General features: G+C 37.4%; 1 protein-coding gene across 2 annotated transcripts in view; it reads right to left on the bottom strand.

The window, feature by feature from the left end:
• The window catches only part of SLF2 (SMC5-SMC6 complex localization factor 2), a 44,430-nt gene extending 19,896 nt beyond the window's left edge, over positions 1-24,534 (bottom strand). The window contains exons 1-11 of one of the 2 annotated variants that reach the window (XM_069460446.1): positions 24,245-24,534; positions 21,489-21,532; positions 20,170-20,906; positions 18,736-18,793; positions 13,733-14,721; positions 12,675-12,745; positions 9,224-9,346; positions 8,654-8,821; positions 7,487-7,589; positions 1,250-1,325; positions 347-488 (exon numbers count right to left, since the gene is read on the bottom strand). In XM_069460446.1, coding sequence (XP_069316547.1) covers positions 347-488; positions 1,250-1,325; positions 7,487-7,589; positions 8,654-8,821; positions 9,224-9,346; positions 12,675-12,745; positions 13,733-14,721; positions 18,736-18,793; positions 20,170-20,906; positions 21,489-21,532; positions 24,245-24,384 — 2,651 coding nt within the window. In that variant the 5' untranslated portion in view covers positions 24,385-24,534. The remainder of the gene's footprint in view (positions 1-346; positions 489-1,249; positions 1,326-7,486; positions 7,590-8,653; positions 8,822-9,223; positions 9,347-12,674; positions 12,746-13,732; positions 14,722-18,735; positions 18,794-20,169; positions 20,907-21,488; positions 21,533-24,244) is intronic. The other variant, XM_069460447.1, reaches the window with a different exon arrangement.
• Positions 24,535-24,862: the final 328 nt, after the last annotated feature.

Below are 24,862 nucleotides of genomic sequence, written 5' to 3'. Positions count from 1 at the left end.
CCTGAGCAAGAGTGAGACCCCATCTCTACTAAACAACAGAAAAATTAGCCGGGTGTCATGGCGCATTCCTGTAGTCCCAACTACTCAGGAGGCTGAGGCAGGAGGATCGCTTGAGCCCAGGAGTCTGAGGTTGCAGTGAGCTATGATGATGCCACTGCACTCTACCTGGGGTGATAGAGCAAGACTGTCTCCAAAAAAAAAAAAAGAAAAAAAAAAGAGTGATCTCAACTTTGAGAGATTTAAAGAAATTCGAGACTGAATCTTGAACTTAATAAATTAACTGAAAATATATGTAAAAGTTGTTTGAAATGATGTTTTTAGAGTTAATTATGAAAAGAAAACTTACACTAGATTGTCTTCATTAAAGTCTGGCTGAAAATTCTCCAGAGGAAACAAGGATTTAAAATCAATCCCCATATTGAAAAACACAGCTGCTATATCAGACAATGATGGGATCCAGGGCCAAATTGGTGAGTCACTGAAGGTATCTAGTTAACAGAAGAAAATATTTTTTTCCAAATTGTTGGTGTACAAACCCCACATTTGCAAGCTGACAGTCTGCATGTGAAACATGGATTATTACAATAATTTTATAGAAATGACAGCTGCTAATTATAGGCTAACAACATAGTTAAGTTATACAATGATCATAGGAATTAAAGATTTCCAGATGAATATGAAGAAAATGACATTTATGAAGAAAATATCTGAGAGTGATGGATAAAATGGTGTAACTCTAGAAGGAGGCAAAACATTTTGAAATGACTAGCAATAACATCCCAGCTACTGATAACACAGGAAAATTTTATCCCCTTCAGTGGCTTGGGATAGTACCAATCCCCAAAACAGATAAAACAGGTAAACTACAAAACTTCTTTTATTATTGGGCCTCTAAAAGATGAGAAAGCAACTGTCACACTTCTGCAACGGATGCTTTCAATATGTCTTAGTGCATTATCAGTACAATACTGTTGCTTACCAATAAGCCAATTAAAATTATTGGCTAAACAAATAAATATTTATTTTGTGCAACTATTTCCACTTACTCAGCAAAGTAAGCCATGATTTGGTAAATATTAGGTAAGAGTCGCCACTTGCAAGATCATATACCCCTTTTCTCTATGCAACTAGAAAAATGCTAATACTCATTTTCCGAGTTTCATTTCATTACTAAGGATGTTTGAATACAGAAATAATTTTTTATTCCATATAATACATACTTTAAATTATAGTAAATTTATATACTTACCATTTCTAATTGTTATTTCCATTAACGTGCTTAAAATTTGCACTGATACAATACAGTCTGTATGAACGGACATCATCTGGCAAAAGTAGATAAACGATAGGGTATTAGAAAGAAACCACTAGCATTTACTTTTTGTTAGGCACATATAAAGGTGTTTTATGTACATTTAATGCTTACAATAACCTTATGAAGTGGTACTTATTACACATATGAACAAATAGGTTCAGACAGATTAAATACCATGCCCAATGTGACATGCGGAGAAGGTTTTTTAGAATTTAAATCCAGGTCTGATTCTGAAGTCAGGGCTGTTTTTTTTTTTCTTTTTTGGGAGGGAGTCTTGCTCTGTTGCCCAGGCTGGGGTGCAGTGATGCAATCATAGCTCTCTGCAGCCTCAGCCTCAAGCTCCTGGGTTCAAGCAATCCACCCATCTCAGACTCCTGAGTGGCTGGGACTACAGGTGCGTGCCACTATAATCAGATTATTATTTATTTTTTCAATTTTTTAGAGAGGAGTCTTGCTATGTTGCCTTAGGCTGGTCTCAAACTCCTGGGCTCCAGTGATCCTCTCACCTCAGCTTCCTAAGTGGTGGGGATTACAGGCACAAGCCACTGTGGCTAGGCCCAGCATCAGGACTCTTTACATTCTAACATGCTGCTTGTTTTTACAACTTCCATTTATAATTTGACAAATATAACAACTGAAACTATCAAAAAATATCTTTCTAATATATCATGACATGAAACCAAAAAGCCATAAAGGAAAAGGCTACTAAGGTTGATCACATCAGAGGCAAAAACCAAACCATAAACCAGTAAAAATAATTGAAAAAATAAGATACAATTATACAAATTAATATAATAATATATTTTCTTTTTCTTTTCTTTGTTTTTTTTTGCGATGGAGTCCTGCTCTGCCACCTGGGCTAGAGTGCTGTGGCGTCAGCCTAGCTCACAGCAACCTCAAACTCCTGGGCTCAAGTGATTCTCCTGCCTCAGCCTCCCAAGTAGGTGGGATTACAGACATGCACCACCATGCCCGGCTAATTTTTTCTATTTTTAGTAGAGATGGGGTCTCACTCTTGCTCAGGCTGGTCTCAAACTCCTGACCTCAAGATATCCTCCTGCCTCGGCCTCCCAGAGTGCTAGGATTACAGGCATGAGCCACCGCGCCCAGCCCTAATATACTTTTTAAAAGATGCTCAATATCACTAGTAATCAAGAGATGCGATAAAAACCAGTATCATTTGTTTGAGGTTGACTTCAAAAATGGCAAAGATCAAGAATATTGGTAACACCTAGTGTTTACAAGAGTACTAGAAAAGAGGTAAGCGTCTTAGGCTAGTGAGTGCAATTTGGTAAAAATTTTAAAGTAATTTGGTAATATTTATGCAAAGTTATCATATTTATATTTTGATATATTTAGCCTTTTTTTTTTTTTTTTTTTGAGACAGAGTCTCATTCTGTTGCCCGGGCTAGAGTGAGTGCCGTGGCATCAGCCTAGCTCACAGCAACCTCAAACTCCTGGGCTCAAGCAATCCTACTGCCTCAGTCTCCCGAGTAGCTGGGACTACAGGCATGCGCCACCATGCCCGGCTAATTTTTTTCTATATTTTAGTTGGCCGGATAATTTCTTTCTATTTTTAGTAGAGACGGGGTCTCGCTCTTGCTCAGGCTGGTCTGGAACTCCTGACCTTGAGCGATCCACCCGCCTTGGCCTCCCAGAGTGCTAGGATTACAAGCGTGAGCCACCGCGCCCGGCCTATTTAGCCTTTTTATATACAGAAATTTAGATGTAGAGACAATACAAATTTTACAAGACAATTTTCTAGGAACAAAATCTCAAGTTAAAAAAATCTTAAAAAAACATAATAAAAGTAATTTTAAAGTGGGTTTATAGAGAGTGCTTTCTTTCTCTTGTTTTTTCAGTACTTTCAGTTGCTGTTTTACTGTCTTTCTCTTTTGCTTAGGAGCCGTATATCATAATAAATTTATATCTAAAACGTAAGGAGGAATAACCCAAACTCCGTTTTCTGCTTTCAATCAGGAATATGGCCTGTGTCATTTCAAACACTATGGGAAAAAATGTCTTTGCTATCTATACTTGCATTGTTGAGCTCCACCACTGGGAGGCAGCACTATTCACAGACATGTTACAGGACAAAGTTTAGATAACAATCTTTTCTGCAAGGGGTGGTGATGAATTCTAGGTGGGCAATACAGTCATTTCAGATATTTAAATAAATGTATAAAGAACTATATGCAACAATCTAATGTCTATCAATTAAGATTGGGTTAGGCCGGGCACGGTGGCTCACGCCTGTAATCCTAGCACTCTGGGAGGCTGAGGCGGGTGGATCGTTTGAGCTCAGGAGTTCAAGACCAGCCTGAGCAAGAGCGAGACCCTGTCTCTACTAAAAATAGAAAGAAATTATATGGACAGCTAAAAATAGTATATAGAAAAAAATTAGCCGGGCATGGTGGCGCATGCCTGCAGTCCCAGCTACCTGGGAGGCTGAGGTAGTTGGATTACTTGAGCCCAGGAGTTTGAGGTTGCTGTGAGCTAGGCTGATGCCATGGCACTCTAGTCCGGGCAACAGAGTGAGACTCTGTCTCAAAAAAAAAAAAAAAAAAGATTGGGTTAAATAAATGAATCATGGTATAGCCTGACAAAAGAATACTAGAAAGCCATTAAAAAGGATAACATATCTATACTCTGTGATGAAAAATTCAATAAATTTATTGTTACCTGAGACAAAAAAGTTATGAAACATATTCCCATTTTCTGTTTATGTTAAGTTACATAGCAATTTTTGTGTGCAGTGAACACTCTAGAAAACACTGACCAACATGTAACAGATCCTAAAAATCAGAACTTGGGAAGAGTTCAGCCATCTTTCTAAAAAAAATTTAATCTCCTTTCCATTTCATTTGAACTTTTCACAATCAAATATGAATTCCTTTTGAAAACTGTAAAAGAAAAGTAAACTCTTTCTGGTCTACTACAATAAATTTAGATGTTCGTGATAAACATCACAAAAATGCAAACATTTTTATTACATTTTAACAATTAAATTTACAAAATACTAGTTAGGACTATGGCATGAATTCTGACATACTTTCTAAAAAATGCTTAAAAGTTAATATAGCCTCTCCAGTATGAAAATGGACTTGGAATTGAAAGGGAGAAACAAGACAAAGTGTCTTACACAGAGAAAGTGGTTACTGAATGATTATTAGTTGGTTTTCGAAGAATAAATATGAAGAGTATAACACACTGCTTAAATGAAGATATGCTTGTATATGTCGTAATTAGGGTTTTAAAGGCTATAATGATTGGGGCCCACAACAATAAGACAAAATTAAGATAGATAAATGCAAAGTCTTACTTGTAGGTTTACTTGTAGGTTTACTTGTAGGTTTAAGAAACAATACATACAATTACAGAATAATGAAGCCCTGGCATGACAGCAAATGAAGTTTTGAATCATAATCATTACAATTATGTGGGTGGGGTAGACGGGTAAGAGGCTCACTGGACTGCTGGTAAGACAGACCTTATCTGGAACATATGTACATTTATGGAGGAGACACTTTAGGAGTAACACTGACAAGCTAAAGGTCATTTAAAGAGATGATCAGGACAGTAAGAGGGATTCGAAATTTATTATCTTTTACAAGAGAATGTTTAGTGTGGGGAAGCATGATAGTTGTTTTAAAATAACTGAAAGACTGTTAGACTGATGAGGTTTATTATGGGAAGCTGTACAAAAGATAATTAGTACCACTAGATAAAAAACATAGGGAGGCAAATTTTGATTTAATTAAGCCTGTTAAAAAAAAAAAAAAATTACTGGGGTCCAAATAGTGAGCTCCTAACCACTGAAAAAACTGCTCCTGCCTCACAGTCTTTGCACCACCTGCTGTTCTCTCTGCCTAAAATGTTCTCCTCTCACATAGCAGCAAGGCTCATTCCATCACTTTCTTTAGATAGGTAAGAGTCTCACTGAAGGTTTGGCAGACCTATCTGGAGGATGTGTCCTTTATTTGGGGGAGCAAGGGTGAGGGGAGGAGGAACATTTCAGCAGTGACACTGATAAGCTATAACTTTATTCAGATCTCACTTTAACAGCAAGACCATCATCAACTTATATTAAAAAAAAGCAGGCCCCGCAAGGTGGCTCATGCCTGTAATCCTAGCATTCTGGGAGGCCAAGGTGGGAGGATCCCTTGAACTCAGGAGTTTGAGACCAGCCTGAGCAACACAGCAAAACCTTCGCCTCTATAAAAAATAAGAAAAATTAGCTGGGCGTGGTGGCATACACCTGTAGCCCTAGCTACTTGGTGGGGTGAGGCAGGAAGGATTGCTTGAGTCCAGGCGTTTGAGGTTGCAGTGAGCTATGATGATGCCACTGCACCCTAGCCAGGGCAGAGTGAGACTGTCTTTTTTTTTTTTTTGAGACAGAGTCTCACTTTGTTGCCCGGGCTAGAGTGAGTGCCATGGCGTCAGCCTAGCTCACAGCAACCTCAAACTCCTGGGCTCAAGCGATCCTCCTGCCTCAGCCTCCCGAGTAGCTGGGACTACAGGCACGCGCCACCATGCCCGGCTAATTTTTTCTATATATATTTTAGTTGTCCATATAATTTCTTTCTATTTTTAGTAGAAACGGGGTCTCGCTCTTGCTCAGGCTGGTCTCGAACTCCTGACCTTGAGCGATCCACCCGCCTCGGCCTCCCAGAGTGCTAGGATTACAGGCGTGAGCCACCGCGCCCGGCCGAGACTTTGTCTCAAAACAAATAAAAATTTAAAAAATACAAAAAGCAAACTTTTCCACCCTGGCACTCCCTGTATCTACCTTAGCCTACTTTAATTTTCTTCACAGTGTTTATCATCTGACACAATATATCTATAAATGTACACACACACACACTTGTCTGTCTCATCTATACTAGAACATGGGCTTCATGAGATCAGAGACACTGATTTTTTCACTGCTGTTCTCTCCAGTGCCTGGTACAGCTGGCACTCAAAAATGCCAACTAAATGAAAAAAAATGAAAGGCTGTACTAGAATATCTATTCAGTTCTCACCAAATACAAGATTCCTTGAAATGCTATCTTAAAGCCCCCAGGAGAAACTCCATATGTTTTTCCCATTTCTTATTTCACAGCTTCACATATAATAACTATAGTTCTCTGGTATCATTGATTTTTTTTTTTCCTTTTTGTTTATAGGATTTCTGGGATAACATTTACATATTATAATGGATCCTTTTATACTATGAATCCTTTTCCTCTAATATATATTATTCATACATTTAAGAGTTTATTAAAGTGAACACTCTAGTAACCTGAGAACAACTTTTATCATTCATAATCCTTCTTGTCCATGCAATGAGGATAATTCCAACCTAACTGGGCACTTACTACAGTTCTTGTAGCTATAGAACCTACTGTACTAGGAAAAGCCTTTCCATAGCCTCCCAGCTCTGACCACATACATTGTATTTAATCTTAAATGGATGTCTTCTTGATGATACAAATGTCAAGGGCAATAAAATTCTATGTTAATGATGTTTTTTGCCTGAAGGTCCAAAGTATCTAGAGTAACACTAGGACTCCACACATAAAATCAATGATATCACTGATATTTTAAAAGTTACCACTTAAATAAAACAAAAATTAAGATAATTATTTAAGTGATATAAGTATTAAATATGAAGGAGGAAAATAGATAGTTGGATTTACACTCCCCAATACATTTATTACAAATGGGAAAATATTAGTATACTAATTAGAAATTATACTAATTAGAAATCCTGAAAAAATATATATATAGGTATTCTCATAAACAAAAAAAAGTTAAAAAGAAATTTAGGTATGTAAGCATTAGAAGACCTCTTCCAAAATTAACTACAATGAGCTTCAAGTTAGTGACAAGTTATAAAAAAACTGAATTAAAAAATAACTGTAATAGTATTAACTGATGTGATGCAATGTCTCAGGCACAACTACCATTATTGACTATCCTGTACAACTGTCTACATTATCATTTCCTTTTTAATCTCTTTATATTAACTCTTTTTGCCTCATTCTCACCCACTGAAATCATGGGTTTGATATACAGGGTTAACTTTTTCTCTAGTAATGTGAAAATAAAATTATACTTTAAAATAGTTTGTTTTTGACTGGGAAATACAGTAGGAGGCAACTATAACCCTCCAAACATTTCTCTTACCCGAAACAGCCACTTTAACACAGGTACAGGACACTGGACATAGTGATAAGCAGAGGTAAGGAAACCTTGTGTTGTCAAAAAAATCTGATCTGTTTTTCCTGATCTGAAAAAATAAAGTAAAATCAATACAACTGTTAGCTTCATGGCAAAACACTTCTACCACTACCAGCACCACACCTGATGTAATCAGGGAAATGAGCAAGCATATTACCCTTGGTCCATGGAGGTGGACTCTATACCAATATGGATGAGTTGCTCATAAAAGAAATACAATTGATGGCCTACAACTGATCCAATCTGTTGGCTTGGCTCCACGTTTATCTGGTTGACAAAGCTACATTTGTTGACAGTGTGGAAAGAGACCCTATCAAGTCTCAGGACATCTGCTTTTGCCAGCTTGGGGATATACTTCATAAAACTCAGGGCCAGAATTAATATGATCTCTTTAGACCTGAGATGTCACGCACTTAGAGAAATTAGACCACTTTGGGTAAAGACTACTAGCTGCCCATCCCAACACCTATTTTTACCTTTCTTCTTAATAACAGAATCCTGATTTTTAGCTGAGAACACTGGCTCCTCAAATAACTATCACTTCCCAGCCTCCCTTGTAGCCAGGTGTGGCCCTGTTGACTAACCTGTATCCAATTAAGCATAAGTAGAAATGTTATGTGGAATTTATCGGAATTTGAACATAAAGGCTAAAGCTTCAACACCATCTGGAAGCTCCAGGTGCTAAGAATGGTAAAGAAACATGTGGTGAAACCAACACACTGGCCCTGGACTTCCTACCTCTGCATCTCTTTCACATAAGAAAGAAATGTACTTCTTCTTTTCTTTTTTTTTTTTTTTTTGTTTTTTTGTTTCTCAACAGTTCCAATTGCTGAAAGAAATGTACTTCTTGTTTAAGCCACTGTTATTTTGACAGTTACCACTATTACATACTGATCTTAATCCTACCTAATAAAGGCATGTAATGTGCCAAACAACTATCCTACACTGCTTGCTATAATTAAATAAGAAAACCCAAGAGCAGTAGTAATACGAGGATTAGGAAACTTGATAGATCATAATGGAAATTAACCTTTTAGAAGATTACATTGTTCAGAAGTCTTTTAGAGTAATTTTTTACACATAAAAAAGTAACATGTCTATTTTTCTACTTACTTAAGAATAAGCTTTTCTACAGCACTTTGTCCAATAAAACCAGAGTCTCTTAAATCCAAGGTATACTGATTGAAAATTTTTCCAGAATTGAGGAAATTAAATATTTCTTCACCTGGATGATGATCAGGAATAGCATCAACTGTAACTGAAAATTTCTTTAGAAATTCCCTGAAACGCAAACGAAGTCAATGAATACCAAATAGTTACACTACACATAGTTTTGTACATCAAAGCTGGGTGCAAAGAAAACTATTTTTTAAAACCAATGTTAATCCCAAATTAGAAGGCTAGTGTGAGAAAAAGTATGTTTTGCTTCTACCACTTTTTGCTAATAGTTATTCAAGAGCCACTAAATGTGTCCGTGTGAAAAGGAACAATAACCAGGAGAAAAGACAAAAGATGTAAGTTGGCCCTAACGTCTGTTTTTCAAACCCATCACAGATGGATTACAAACCCATCAAAGATTATTCGGTAAGTAAATGGCCATTAACAGCTCATTTATTTTATAAAAACAACTAAAAAATGTAAAAAATTAATAGGGGCATAAATACATTATGAAAAATGTTGTACCTGTGCTCTTCCAAGAGGCCATCCTCATCATCTGTACTGTCTTGATCTCCGATTCTGATTGGGGATTTAATGCCTCGGCCCTGCCTTATGTCTTCTTGTAGTTGCTTCTGCAGTTCATCTAGCCTAAGAATTGAGAAGAATGCTATAATAAATAGTTTCTGTAATCCTAGCACTTTGGGAGGCTCAGGCAGGAGGACTGTTTGAGGCCAGGAGTTTGAGACCAGCCTGGGCAAAAGTGAGACCCGTCTCTACAAAAATTAAAAAATTAGCCGGGCATGGGGTCATGTGCCCATAATCCCAGCCACTAGAAAGGCTGAAGCAGGAGGATCACTTGAGCCCAGGAGTTTGAGGTTGCTGTGTGCTATAATGACACCACTGCACTCTAGCCCAGGCAACAGAGCAAAACCCTGTCTCAAGAAAAACCCCACTAAATTAAATTAAAAAAAAAAAAATATATATATATATATAATAGTTTACCCTAAAAATAAAAATCTTTAGTTTTTATCTAAAAGCAGTACCAAGGAAAACCCTTATTAAGTACCTCGTTATATGACAAATTTTGTTATACTACAGGTCAAATTATGTCTCCCAAATATATCATGATGCACAATTTTTACTAAAACACACAAGGTCTATTTTAGGTCTTAGGCTTTTTTACCCAGCTACCAGTATAGTATTACATTGCATAAAAGACTTGACTATTTCTTTATAGCTAGGACTTCAAGAATTATCTGTGCAAATCATTTAGAAAATGGGAAAGAAAAAAAATGGCAAGAAATAAACATCACTAATTTGATTATCCTTTCCAATATTTAACGCTCATTTGGGTTCTAGCAGACCAACAACCTGATAATGTTAATTGTGCTTTCTAGTAGCAGCAGTTGTTGTCATTGTCATCATGATCATCAAAATACCTAACACTTACTGAGCACTTATGTGACAGCCCCTGTACTAAGGGCTTTATGTATTAACTCTTTTAATCCTCACAAGAACTCCATATAGTAGTTTATTACCCATTTTATAGATAATGAAACAGACATCAGAAAAGCTAAGTAACTTGCAAGAGTTTGCAATGCAAAGAGATGGGATTCAAAGCCAGAGAGTCTAGTTCCAGAGTCCTTGCTTATACCACCTCTCCAAGATTAACTTATTTTAACCAAGGTTCTTCCCCCCCCCCCCCCCCCCCCACATAGTCTCACTCTGCTGCCCAGGCTAGAGTGTTGTGGTGTCAGCCTAGCTCACAACCTCAAACTCCTGGGCTCAAGTGATCCTTCTGCCTCAGCCTCCCGAATAGCTGGGACTACAGGCATGTGCCACCATGCCTGGCTAATTTTTTGTATATATTTTAGTTGTTTGGCTAATTTCTTTCTATTTTTAGTAGAGACGGGGTCTCGTTCTTGCTCAGGCTGGTCTCGAACTCCTGAGCTCAAACGATCCACCCACCTCGGCCTCCCAGAGCGCTGCGGTTTTGTTTTTTTGTTTGTTTTGGGTTTTTTTTGTGGTTTTTTTTTTGTTTTTTTTTTTTTTTGAGATAGTATCTCATTCTGTTGCCCAGGTTGGAGTGCAGTGATGCAATCATAGCTCACTGCAATCTTGAACTACTGGGCTCAAGCGACCTTCCCACCTTAGCCTCCCCAGTAGCTGGGACTTCAGGCATGCACCACCACTCCTGCCTTTAACCAAGGTTCTTATTCCCAGTGTATGAGTATACAACAGTAAATGACCAGTAAATGTACTGCTCTATCGCTACAGAAAAGAAGATCTGATAAAACTTGCACTTCTGCCTCTGGTCTGTGCAATGCTCAATTTTAAATAAACAATTTCAGATTTCACATCACAGATCACATGAATTCATGAAACATTTAAAGAATTTTATAATAGAAACACAATTTCTCTAATTGAATTCAGAGAGGGAAAGAATTTTGACCTAATAATTGTAAAATTCCTATAGTCAGCTATTCAGTTATCGAGTTTGAGATTCATAACGCATACCAAATTCTACATAATCAAGTCAGCTGAGCTTTTAGTGAAGCTCTCTGGGCTAGTTTCAAGGATATTCCCTAAATTAATAAGGAATATATTTTTCCCCTTCTCATTAGCAAACACAGTTTGCAACTAGTCATATAAATGTCATTAGGCTCATTATGATCCTCAACTCTCTGATTTCTCTGTGTGTGAATATGTATATGGTTGGGGTGTTCATCCTAACTTTACGTTTTTCCTCAAGAATAACTTCATACAAATATTTAAAAAATTCTCCCTTTGCAAACAACAAAATCCCCCTAAACAACCCAATGTAAAACAGACAAAGAATCTGAAAAGACATTTCTCCAAAGAAGCTATACAAAAGGCCAATAAGCACTTGAAAAGATATTTAACATCATCAATCATTAGGGAAATGCAAATCAAAACCACAAGGAGATAACACTTCACACCCATTAGGATAGTTATTATCAAAAAAAAAAAAAAAAGAAAGAAGAAAGAAAACAAGTGTTGGCAAAGATGTGAAGAAATTGGAACCATTACACACTATTGGTGTGAATGTACAATAATGCAGCTGCTGTGGAAAACAGTGTGGTGGTAATTAAAGAGAATTACCATATGACCCAGCAAGTCCACTTATAAGTATATACCTAACAGAATTGAAAGCAGGGACTTGAAGAGATATTTCTATACTCATGTTCATAGCAGCATTATTCACAATAGCCAAAAAGTAGAAGCAATGCAAGTGTCCACTGACAGATGAATAAACAAGATGTGTTATATACATAATACAGTAGAATGATCAGCCTTAAAAAGAAAGGAAATTCTGATACATGCTATGACATGGATGAACCTTGAAGACATTACTCTAAGTGAAGGAAGCCAGTTATAAAAGGGCAAATACTGTATGAACCCACTTATATGAGGGACCTAGAATAGTCAATTTCATAGAGACAGAAAGTAAAATGGTAGTTGCTAAGGTTAGCGGGGAAGGGGAGAATGGGAAGTTATTGTTTAATGGGCATGGAGTTTCAGTTTAGAAAGAAGAAAAAGTTCTGGAGTTGGATGGTAGTGATGGTTACACAACAATGTGAATGTACTTAATGTCACTGAACTGTACACTTAAAAAACACAAAAAACTCTACCCATGTTTTTGATCAAGAATTTCAGCCGTTAGATACTAATTGCGACAAACAGAAAGGAATGTATATCATTACTTAATGCAGTATATACTATAAAAACCTGAATTTCCTGATCCACCCTATGAACAAGAGAGCATATCTTATTTCTAACACAATTGACAACAGAAGAACTATTATAATGGTACTAACACAAAATGCATGCTAACTTCTCATTTTTTTAAAAGGTAAATTGAAAGTATAAAGTGCTCAAAAAAAAAAAAGGAATAAAAAACCACACAAACAAGGAGAATGTTAAAATTAGCAAATTAACCTTGATGCTAACTAACCTTTGTGTGTCTTCCATCTCCTTCACTAGACGCTCTAAAGTATTTGTATATGTGCCAGTATGAACATGTTCCTAAAACAAGAAAATTTAGAAATACTTTACAATATAAATTAGTAGAAGAACTGGAATGTTTTAAGTTATTCAGAGTACCAGAGACTATTTTCTATTTTAATAACCTGGGCCAGGATGGTACCTTTCTTAAAGAAGAATTTTCATCATCATGCTTTACATCTAGTATTTTGCACTGTAGGCAATTTGATTTTATCATCTATAAGGAAATCCACTACTTAGAAGGCCCTGCTAGGCTTAGGATCTGACTGCAAACACCCAAGGGCTCTGTGGCTACCTTGTCTTTACTTTTAAGTTCTATTTTAGTGGAATCAAACTAATAATTTTTAGGTGTTCCCATGGAATACTAATACCTTCCCCACCAAATTTTACAGACATCTTAGAATTTAATTTAGTTTACTCCCAAGATAGAATGAAGCATTTTATAAATAAAATTGCACACCACAATTAACAACATTTCTACACTCTACCTTCATTTACAGCAGTGGTCTCCAAAGCAGGGGGTGTGCAAGGTGATCCATTGGGGTGCAGAAAGAAAATAATAGAACTTCTATTTATATGGAACTTCTATAGAAACTCCAGTAGAACTTAGTCTATAGTAACTTCTACATAACTTCTATAGGAAAATACTTATTTTTTTCTTCTTTCTTTTAAATTCTGTTTTTGCACGTTTTAGAAAGTAAACAGTATTATAGTGGCACATGTATATAATCTTTAAGTATACATATATATTGAGATACATGCTCAAAAATTGTTTTTACGAATAGAAGTGTGTTGAGATCAAAAAAGTTTGGAGACCACTGATTTACGGTAATAAAACTAAAGATATGGGAACTTATTTACCAAACAAGAATTATACCAGTTTTAGTCTAATTATGAGTTGTAACAAAAAGTGAATTTTAAAATAAGTTCTAACAACCTATCCCTCTTTTCACTAATCAATCCATCTTTCCCTCTTCAAGTAAAGATAAATGTCACAGAGTTACTTACCATATAGTCTGATGACTGAGATCTAAGCCCCTTAGAAAGAACAGGAGGCTTTCCTGTAGTTGTAGGAGTTTGATTGAAGTTCAAAGCCATTATTTCTTCCAGTGATTTTAATGTTTCCTCTTCCTCATCACTGTCTAGGTTGTAACCTAAACTTTCTTCATCACTATCAAAATCACCCCTTAGTTTTCTTTTCAGTGCATTGCTACCTGCATTGGAATTTCCTGAACTCTCTTTATCTGAAGGGACTTCAGCTGAAGGTGCTGTAGGGCTTGGGATACATGGCACAATTTCCAAAGCAGCCGGGGGAGACTTTGTAGGAGTGCCATATTCTGAACGCAAAGATTCCCCAGAAATTTTCCCTGAAGATACATTAGAATCAGCCTTATTAGTCTTTCCTTTATGTTCTTTGTGTTTGGAGGATTCTGCAGAATGCCCAGAACATTCTTTAGATGAGGAACGCTCTTTATCTCTTTTAGGAACTGGAAGAGTGCAATTTTTAGCATTTAATGGTACCCGAGAGGAACCAGCACTTGGAACATGGGAAAGTAAAGGCAGAGGTTTTGTCTCCTTTGACGTCACAGAGCTAGCACTTTTATTTTTCTGAAGGTTGCTAGCTTTTTTAATTGCAGATTTTTCCTGAGGTAAAGGTAAGTGGGGTTTCTGTATCTTAGTCTCTTTGGTACTTGCCACACGGATTTGGTCACTATTCCTGGAAGAATGGTGGCCAGAATTTGAAGGTGCCAAGCCTGCAGAGGAGCGATCGGTTTCATCATTTGGTTCCTTGGATATATCTTCCAAGCGCAACACACCACCAGGTGTCTTCAGTGCAATATGTTTTATAAACTTTTCTCTCTGATGTGGTCCATCAGGACGCTTCTCAAGGAAGGACTCTTTTGCTTTTGGTATCATGGATTCTCTTGTGCTTTTCAGATCTGAGTCCACAGAATTCCTTTTTCTTTTGTCAGGGAATTTATTCTGCTTAGAGCCTGCTAAAATTTAATTTTTGCCAGATTAGTGAAAAGTATACTTTCCTATTTTAGTAAAGTTTACTCGGTGTCTAGAACACCCTGATGAAATGTTTAAATTCTAAAAGTTCAGGTTGAGATTATTCACCACATATGGAATAAGGAAAAAGAGTTAATATTATCATTTATCAACTAGATGAATACTAGTGTCCAAGAAATTTAAAGCTAATGACAAATGTTCATTTTCATTCCAAAGCTATGAAAAGTTTATTACCTTAACAGAATTAAAAGTGTCACTCCCTAAAACATAAATAACTGCATATCTGTACCAAGGAAAGGATTCCACAGGCGTTTCTCCTCAAAGTGGATACTCTTTTAGACCTAGGATTACCTGGTTCCTGAAATGTTAACACTTCTACATTTAAATGTATCATACTTTAAAACTGAAGGCAGATAAATTTTCTCATTTAAAAAAAATTTGGTTCCTCGTGTCAAGGAAAAAAAAAATTTGCCCAAGTCTTTTACCCAAGTATTTAATTGCTGTTTCCTCTTTCCCGTGAATGCCTCTAGTTTTCAGCTGTGTTGTGGGTTGAATTATGTTCCCCCAAAATGATATGTTGAAGTCCTAATCCCTGGTACCTCAGAATGTGACCTTAATTGGAAATAGGGTTTATATAGGCATAATGGAATTAAAATAAAATAAGGTGGGTCCCAATGCAGTATGACTGGCATCCCTACAAAAAGGGGAAATTTGGACACAGAGACAGACATGCACAGAGGGAAGACAAAGTGAAAATACACAGAAGATGCTATGTGATGAGTGATGCAGCTACAAGTTAAGGAATGCAAAGTATTGCAGGTAAACTCCTAGAAGCTAAAAGTAAGGAAGTAGTCTTCCCTAGAGCTGCCAGAGAGAATAGGGCCCTACTGATACCCTGATTTCAGACTTCTAGCTTCTAGAACTATGAGACAATAATTTCTGTTGTTTTAAGCCACCCTGGTTTTGGTACTTTGTTACAGCAGCCTTAGCAAACTAATACAAGCTCTGTGTGTGTGTGTGTGTGTGTGTGTGTCTCTCTCTCTCTCTCTATATATATATGTAATAATTTTTTTAAGAGACAGGGTCTTGGCCGGGCGCGGTGGCTCACGCCTGTAATCCTAGCTCTCTTGGAGGCCGAGGTGGGCGGATCGTTTGAGCTCAGGAGTTCGAGACCAGCCTGAGCAAGAGCGAGACCCCATCTCTACTAAAAATAGAAAGAAATTATATGGACAGCTAAAAATATATACAGAAAAAATTAGCCGGGCATGGTGGTGCATCCCTGTAGTCCCAGCTACTCGGGAGGCTGAGACAGGAGGATCGCTTGAGCCCAGGAGTTTGAGGTCGCTGTGAGCTAGGCTGACGCCACGGCACTCACTCTAGCCTGGGCAACAGAGTGAGACTCTGTCTCAAAAAAAAAAAAAAAAAAGAGACAGGGTCTTGCTCTGTCTCCTAGGCAGGAGTGCAGTGTCATCATCATAGCTCACCGCAGCCTCAACTCCTGGGTTCAAGTCATCTTCCTCCCTTGGCCTCCCAAAGCACTGCAATTAGACATGAGCCACTGTGCCTGGCCTAACACTGTCTATATTTATTATAGCCTGACCCAGAAGCACCTTAATAGCCACATATATTTTAGTCAACCAGTTTTAAAAAATTCATATTGTGGGGCTGGGCGTGGTGGCGCATGCTTGTAATCCTAGCATTCTGGGAGGCTGAGGCGGGAGGATCGATCAAGGTCAGGAGTTCGAGACCAGCCTGAGCAAGAGCGAGACCCCCATCTCTACTAAAAATAGAAACAAATGATCTGGACAACTAAAAATATATATAGAAAAAATTAGCTGGGCATGGTGGTGCATGCCTGTAGTCCCAGCTACTTGGGAGGCTGAGGCAGGAGGATCGCTTAAGCCCAGGAGTTTGAGCTTGCTGTGAGCTAGGCTGCCGCCACGGCACTCTAGCCCGGGCAACAGAGCGAGACTCTGTCTCAAAAAAAAAAAAAAAAATTCACATTGTGCTTAAAAATGTGATGCTTCATTAATTCATTCTTAAAATTAATTATTCAGGAAGGGCAACAGGGAGGGGGGGTAAAGTAGGGATAGCTAATGGGTGCAAAAATGTAGTTAGATGGAATGAACAACATTTGATAGCACAACAAAGTGACTATAATCAACAGTAAGTTAGGGTATGATCCAAAATAACTAAAAGAGTGGAACTGGAATGTTCCTAACACACACAAAAAAACTTCAGTATGTGGAATTATATAAATGAAACTACTTCAGCCACCACTGATGAAATTTGCAAATCCTGGAAATGAAGAGAATAATTTTGTTTTTATCCTGTCATTATCAGAGACAAAAACTGAATAACTTGGTGGCAATATCATGAGCAACAGCCCCTTGTACTTGCAGAACTAGCCTAATAATATTTTGTTCTTCCATTCACTTCAGTGCAAAGTAATCATTTATTTAGTACGACAAATGTGCAATACAGTGAATACAGGAGCAATCTCCTGGCTGAGAAATTATTGTTCCTGTACAATAATGTCAAAATTCACCAAAATTTGATCATAAAATCAACACTGTAAAAATTAAATGAACAAAAAATACATAAAACTTCAGATTTATTCCTGTATCCTAGAAGTTGCTTCCATGATGGTAAAATATGGTTTCAGCCTTGGCTGAAGATTGATTTTAACAGTTGAAAGTGCTTGGTCAAATGCAATGCACCTCTAAAATATAAATAAAATGAAGTAATACGTGAAACCTGAAGAATGAGTCAGAACTTTCTCTCTGTACCTCTGTTTCTTTATCTCTAAAGTAAACCACCTTATAAGATTGTGAGGATCAAATCAATTAAAAGCATATAGAACAGGGCATAGGACATAGTATAAATTTTGGCTATTATTATCATTATCTCTAATGTACCTCATTGAATGTAGGAATTTGTAAAGTTCATTTTTCAAACTTTGTAGTTATAGCAGGAAAAAAAAAATCTGATACCCCAGACTATTAACAGTTTTTATTTCTGGAGGCCTTTCATTTTCTGTGTTACAAATTTCTGCAGTGTTTCAACTTTAATGTTCTATCTTCTAGTTACAAAAGAAAGGAAAGATACTTTAAGAAGTACTGAATTAACAGTAGCTGTTTGTTATTATATATTTTCTCATCCAATAGATACTAAAATATCATGTGGATGTCCTTGAAATTTGCTATTAAAATGGGATCTTTGTATTTGAAATATTGGGAAACACTATCTTGGATATGGTAACAGTTTCAACCTTATACAAAGCATCTTCAGGCCGGGCGCGGTGGCTCACGCCTGTAATCCTAGCACTCTGGGAGGCCGAGGCTGGTGGATCGCTCAAGGTCAGGAGTTCGAGACCAGCCTGAGCAAGAGCGAGACCCCGTCTCTACTAACAATAGAAAGAAATTATATGGACAACTAAAATATATATAGAAAAAATTAGCCGGGCATGGTGGCACATGCCTGTAGTCCCAGCTACTCGGGAGGCTGAGGCAGTAGGATCGCTTAAGCCCAGGAGTTTGAGGTTGCTGTGAGCTAGGCTGACGCCACAGCACTCACTCTAGCCTGGGCAACAAAGTGAGACTCTGTCTCAAAAAAAAAAAAAAAAAAAAAAAAAACAAAGCATCTTCAACATAATATCAAGACCTCAGATAGTCCACAATTCCAAGAATGTAAGATTATGCTTCTTGATATAGCCAACGATTCAGAAGTAGAACACTGAATGCCAATATGAGAAACACAGTGTTAGGAACTCTTGAAGAAGGCAGAGAAGATTAAAGACAAATCACAAATTATACATACTAAATTTAAGGACTATTCTTTTTGAATATAATTTTACCAAAGTCCTAATTAATATGAGATGCTCAATTCACCTCTAGGAAGGGAACTACATTTTTAAACAAATTTGTACTTTTTAAGTAGTACCAAAAGTAGCAAATTTATTTATTAATAGGAATTGAGAAATTTAATTTTGATTCTACCTGAAGTAAGTTCCCATGAATCAGAAGAGGATCTTTTTCTTGAGACATGTCCATTTTCCTATTAGCAAAATGAGAAAAAAAAAATAATTAGGAGTTGGGGGCAGTAAAGAATGTGAATTTTTCTTCATAACATTTAAACATAGATTTCTAGATTAAATAAAGCAAGCACCTATATTTGGAGGTAAAAGTTTAACTTTGATAATAAAATATTGAAAGGTCTTAAGTTTTATCAAAAAAGGGGCATTTGTATCATAAAATGTTAAAAATGAAGTCAGTTTTCATAATGCTAATTTAGAGATTTATATCAATAACTCCAGATTAATATTATATTAGACACTGTATTATTATTTTGATAAAGAAATCACAACCCTAATATTGCCAATCAAATGGATACAACTCACTCTCCAATAATTCTGTTTAAGGTCTAATGCACAGCCACACACAGAAATCTTATTAAAAATGGGCCATATATTACTAACCTCTACTAATCATTAGCAAATCTCACTGGTGAAAGCATCAAACTCCTTGCAAATGAGGCTTAGGGTATACATTTACAAATATATCTTTCAGTAATATACAATGCAGTAATCTCTATTCACTCTAACAATGTCATAGTTTGGTTTATTTTTGGTCTATCTGGTCTTAAAATTGTCTAGCACCTTATTAACATTGCACTTTCTTGACATCTGATCTTCCTTTATTTGCTCTGTATGTAGAGAAGCAATTTCAGATTAACAACTTGACTTTGTAGAAGAAAGTGATAGCTTTTATGCTAATCTAAATGTGGTCTATTCTGAAAAGAAAAATCTGATGAGATTAAGATGAATCTGGACAGTTTTCTAAGTCACCATCAACTTCTGAGTTTCCTAAGAGTCATACTGAATTGGATGAACTGCAGATTGCTGGACTCTACCTCCACAGTTGCTGGTTTAATGGGTCTGGGGCGGGGCCTGACAATTTGCATTACTAACAAGTTCCCAGGTGATGTTACTACTGCTGGTCCAAGAACCACATTTTGAGAACCACAGCTCTAAACCATTTTCTGCTCTTTTATTTTATTTTTTTAATACAATGTAAATGCTATGTAATCCTACTCTTTTAGATTTTTCATTCCTAAGTATTTCCCATCAGCAGAGCCCAATTTAAAAATGACTGTACTTGCCTTAAAATAAAAAAAAAGAATGCTTACTTTTCTCATTAAAAAAGATCTTTGTCCTTGGTCTGAAAAAAATTAGGAGCAAGAACACTGCTTTACTTAGTTCACTGAAGCAGTTGGAGGAAACTCAATGATAACAACATATATACAAACTATGCATCAGTATTTCTTTAAGGAAAGATACCAATGTGATGTAACAGTTATTAAATACTTTTAAATTCAGTATTGCAAAAATGATATACCAGTAGCAAAGCTAATTCAGTAATTATTGCACATACCAGGTTTGAAAGATTACTCTTTCCAGGTATGACATCATTTTGTTTACTTTGTTCCTGCCTTGGTTTACATTTTCTTCCTATACTAGAGGATTTGAAGGAAAGATTGCTTGCTTCTGAAAAAGAATTTTCTGAGTTGATTCTCTGCTCCATTTGCTCCTTTCTCAACTTCTTTAGTTCTCGTTCTCTGCAGTAAGAAGCTAGTGACAACTGGAACTTAGCTCCCAGTGCACTTTCTCCTGGCTGGTGCCTGGACTGGCTGCTTCTGCTGCTAAGACTTCTAGAGCTGTTCTTGAACATGTCAGCTTCTGTCACTGTGGCCTGCTTTTTGGAGTCTGCGTTGGTCTTGTCTCGCTCTCTATCATTCTTCTCCCTGCTGTTTTCATGAATCAACAGCGACTTTCTCTTCTCTGGAGATCGATGTTTTTTCTTTAGTGCCTTCATCTCCTTTGACAAGCGATATGAAGAGGGAACATAGATATTTGTTCCTTTGGATAAACATTTGGAGACTAGTGACACACAAGGCCGACGTGACTCATGTACACCACGATCTTTATGGTGCTCTTTAACACCTTTCATGAAAGCTTCTAAAATAGGGCTCTTTTCCGACGGTACCCTTTTGGGTTTAGATTTTTTTGGTGATGAAAGTTTCCTCTCAAACTGCTCTGTCCCAGTGATGGACAATCCACTTCCTCCATATTTGATGTTTGATTTTTGTGGAGAATCCAACATATGTCTGTCTAAATAGCCAATTGAAACATATACAAATTGCATGTTACTAAAAATAACACATTTTATGTTAATATTTCATCTCTTGCATGTCTTGAATTGTTCTAAATGAAAAAAGTAGTATCTATCTCAATTATTCTCATTTAAAATGCTAAATTAAATTATTCTAAAGCTACTACAAAAATTTTCAAACCAATAATATTTGGATAACACACATTTTATTGGGAGGGGTGTAAGAGAAATTAAAGCATGATTTGTTAAGAGCCTAACTGTCATAAAGCTCCCTTTTGCTACATCATGTACCTTCCTATGGCTCTGTAGGTTACTGTATTAGAGAATCAAAATACTATGCATTATGAACATTGTATTATTGATTGGAATAACATTTTAAATGTAAGAAAGCATAACAAAAAGACTTTCTTCATGACATTTAGAACTTAAGTTTATCTTTGTAAATAAACACTGCATCTTCATTCTATTTTCAATTTTGAACACTATGTTTAATCAAACAAAATTGTGTAGAGTATGTCAAATCCATCTCCTTTCCTGTCCCCAAAATATCCCATAAAAAATGTCATTAACAGTATACATACCTTGTTTTGAAGCTGGTTTGAAGAAATCTATAATTGACTGCTTCCTGAAAATAAAAGCATAACTAATATAGCATCACATAGCAAATATTAAAACCTCAGTAATTCAGATTAAATGGAGAATGTAAGATTTATATTTAATAAAGCATAGGCTGGATTTCACAATCTGGTTTAACTAATCAAGTTCTGACAATGGCAATCACGCTTTGTTAAGCTGTTCACAAAAAAGTTGAAAACATAATTCATCACTTCCTATAAGACCTTATTTATAGAAACACAACTGAGGCTTACATAATCCATAATACTAAACTGGTAAGACTATAGTATAGACCCAAGGAATTGGTACAGAGTACTTCTTAGAAGTAAAATGCTCACTGCTGCATGGCAGAATGGAAGAACTTGGGGACAGGCATATGATCCTATTTGTTGACCTCTCCAGGGATTGGTACAAAATAATACTCAATAGATGCATGCTGAATAATGGATATTACAAAAATGGAGTAAAACCTGAACAGATGCTCATAACAAGAGTAGAACAGTAGATGGAAGAATGGCAACACAGTTGATTTAGTTGATCTGGGGAGGCAGGTGGAGTGCGCAGGACAAAGGCAGAAAGGATCAAATACTAAATTTCTATTACTCTCTTTACATACTACAGTAAAATGTTAATCTAAGTAACAGCAGAAATTGGAATGAGCCTTAACAACTAAATAAGTACTTTCAAATTCTTAATTTTTTATCTAAGAATCCTCAAGATGTTTACAAAGATAACACATTGCCTGGGAAAAACACAAGACAAGGAAAAAAGGAAGAAAGTTAACAAAAATAACAAAAAACAAATTGCTTTAATTTTTAAGGATTTCTGTACCCTAAAGTCTGAATTTCACTATCCAATCAAGTTCTGATAGTGGCAATAATACTAAAATCAAATAGGACATTAGCAGAATTTGTATTCTGATTTGTTCATTTATTTAGAGTTGTCAGCTGCACAAAGGGGGATGTTATATGCAGGGCAAAAATTAACTTTATGGCAAATTTTGCTAAAATGAATTCATTTTACTGAAAGAGAATAAGCTGTAGACTACTGGCTTACCTAAACATTTATCTACTATGAGGTTGGAATACTCTGTGAAAACTTGAACAATCCAAGTCCCTTGAAGGTTAAGCTTCCTGTATACTTTACTGGTCATGATAGAAAAGCACTGCACATCTTTACTGGTTTACTGAAATTCTACTGTGTTTGAGATGTTGGTAGAAAAACTAAATGGCTATGAGATGAATATGAGTGACAGGCTATGGAAGAATATATGCATTTTTTTACATAAAATAAATTATATTGGGCAAATTAAATCCACCAAAGAGTAAAGGAAGAAATGCTAGAGGTTCTGCAAAGGGGAGAATGATGATGCCTTGTTACAGTGTTCAGGAAAGATGGGAAAGGACCCAGAAGCAGCTAATTTATTCAAAACAAGTTAATACTAAATACATTTTATGTTAATTACTAAACATGATATGTAACACTGTATCTCTTCCCTAAAATATTAGATCTGAGACTCCTTTTTGATTAATATATCAGAAAGATTAATAGATCAGAAAGAGAAAAATGGTTTGGGGTAAAACACAAGAAACCTGTAAAATAACCAGGAATGTAACTTTCAAGAGGTAATAGTTCCCTAAGTTCAAATGTACAGAAATACATACTTATTTATAAATAACTGGTTAAAAAAGCCAATTTTAACAGCTTCACAAACCCTTATCTGAACTTTTAGGGGCCAAAAGTGTTTCAGAATTCTGACTTTATCGGATTTTAGAAAAGGGATAACTGGGATGCATTATGTAAAGGCCCCAGTGGGGTCTGGTGCAGCAACCTGTAATGAAACCATTGATATTTCTCCAGCAAAATTTATGAATATTCACACTTAATGGGGTATAGACCATAAACAGCCTTACATTAGTCGTGGTCAGGTTTGGCTGCCAAGCAAGACATGGTGCCAAACCTACTGAAAACATTTGGTTTTCATAGCTTTCTGGCTTTCAGAATTAAGATAAGGGATTGTGCACCTATACCACAATATTAGAACATGAATTTACTGTTAAACTTCTGTTACAGGCTTTTAAACTTAAAATAAAAAAGACAGTACCAAGTTCGTAGAGAATTTAAACATGTTTTATTGTCAGAGGATGTCATTTGATAAAACTCCCCATCTCATTACACAGCTCCCACAAAAACCTTTACAAAAAAATTGGCCTCCTGGAGAGGCACAAAGTTACTCAAAGAGAAAACATGTCACATTCCAAATTTGTATGTTCTTTTAGGCATGAATTAGCGTGTCCACCGCACTACAAAGTAATTCGTGGAAGGGTTTTTCTCATCACATCTTACATAATTTCACCCACAACATAGAAAAGGTTTATACTACTAAATCACTAGGATCAGTAGAACTGAGAATATACCAAAAACGACCTAAATATGCATTAAGCAGTTAGGGCCCCGGGTCAAGCTTTCTTAAAGGACAAAAATCACGCTCTACCTAAGGCGGGTTCTCCGTAGCCATCGAGCAGCTGCCCAACTACAGAAAAGGAAACTCCAACTCCCAGAAGCCCCTGCGCGGAGGCGGGGCAGAGGTTTGCCTGGCCCCGGTACGCCAAGGCCTGAGCTCGCGGAGGATGGCGGGAACTGGAAGAGCGGCCGTCTGCAGTCCTCCCCTTGTACCCTTGCCCCCACGACCCGGCCCCTTCTCAAGCCCTCTGCACGGTACCTGTCCCCAGGACTCTCTGTTCTCTTTCCCGCTGCAGCAGGAGCGGTACTACCGGGTCTCAGATGGCAGCGCGGGGGCGACGACCCCGGGGCTGGGGATGAGGGGAAACCTGGCCTAGCGGGCATGCAGCGCCTTGTCATGTCGGCGCCGCTGTCGACGGCGGCATGAGCTGTGGCTGGAGAAGTTGGGTGCGTGGTTGCCGTCTTGCTGCTGGGACTCGGGGAGACTGTCGGAGCAGAGGTGGGCGGCACCCCCTTCTCTCTTCATGGCGGTTCTCTCTCTTCGGAAGTGACTCCGGTGTGAGCGGGAAGGAACCTGAGGACCAGCAGGGGGCGGGTCTTACTTGAGGCGTCACGTTCTGATTGGCTGGCACAAAGGTCATTCAGGTGATGGCGCAATAGAAAGCTGCAGCCTCTCCGGAGAAGGTGGGGTTTGGAGCAGGGGGAGGGGAGGAAGAAAACTGCTCCCCTACCCTGTCACATGCGCCAAGGGCGCGCGCCTTCGCATTGGGGCCTCTTTGGCCTTGGCGGGCGTGCGGGGGTGGAAAGGAGAGGGCTGCCGCGGGCGCTGCAGCAGCTGGTGACACCCGCCTGGTTGAAGGCGAGGGATGAGATTTGC

This window comes from Eulemur rufifrons, chromosome 28 (assembly GCF_041146395.1).
Source record: "Eulemur rufifrons isolate Redbay chromosome 28, OSU_ERuf_1, whole genome shotgun sequence".
NCBI lineage: Eukaryota > Metazoa > Chordata > Mammalia > Primates > Lemuridae > Eulemur > Eulemur rufifrons.
This window is presented reverse-complemented; position numbering and strand designations above follow the sequence as displayed.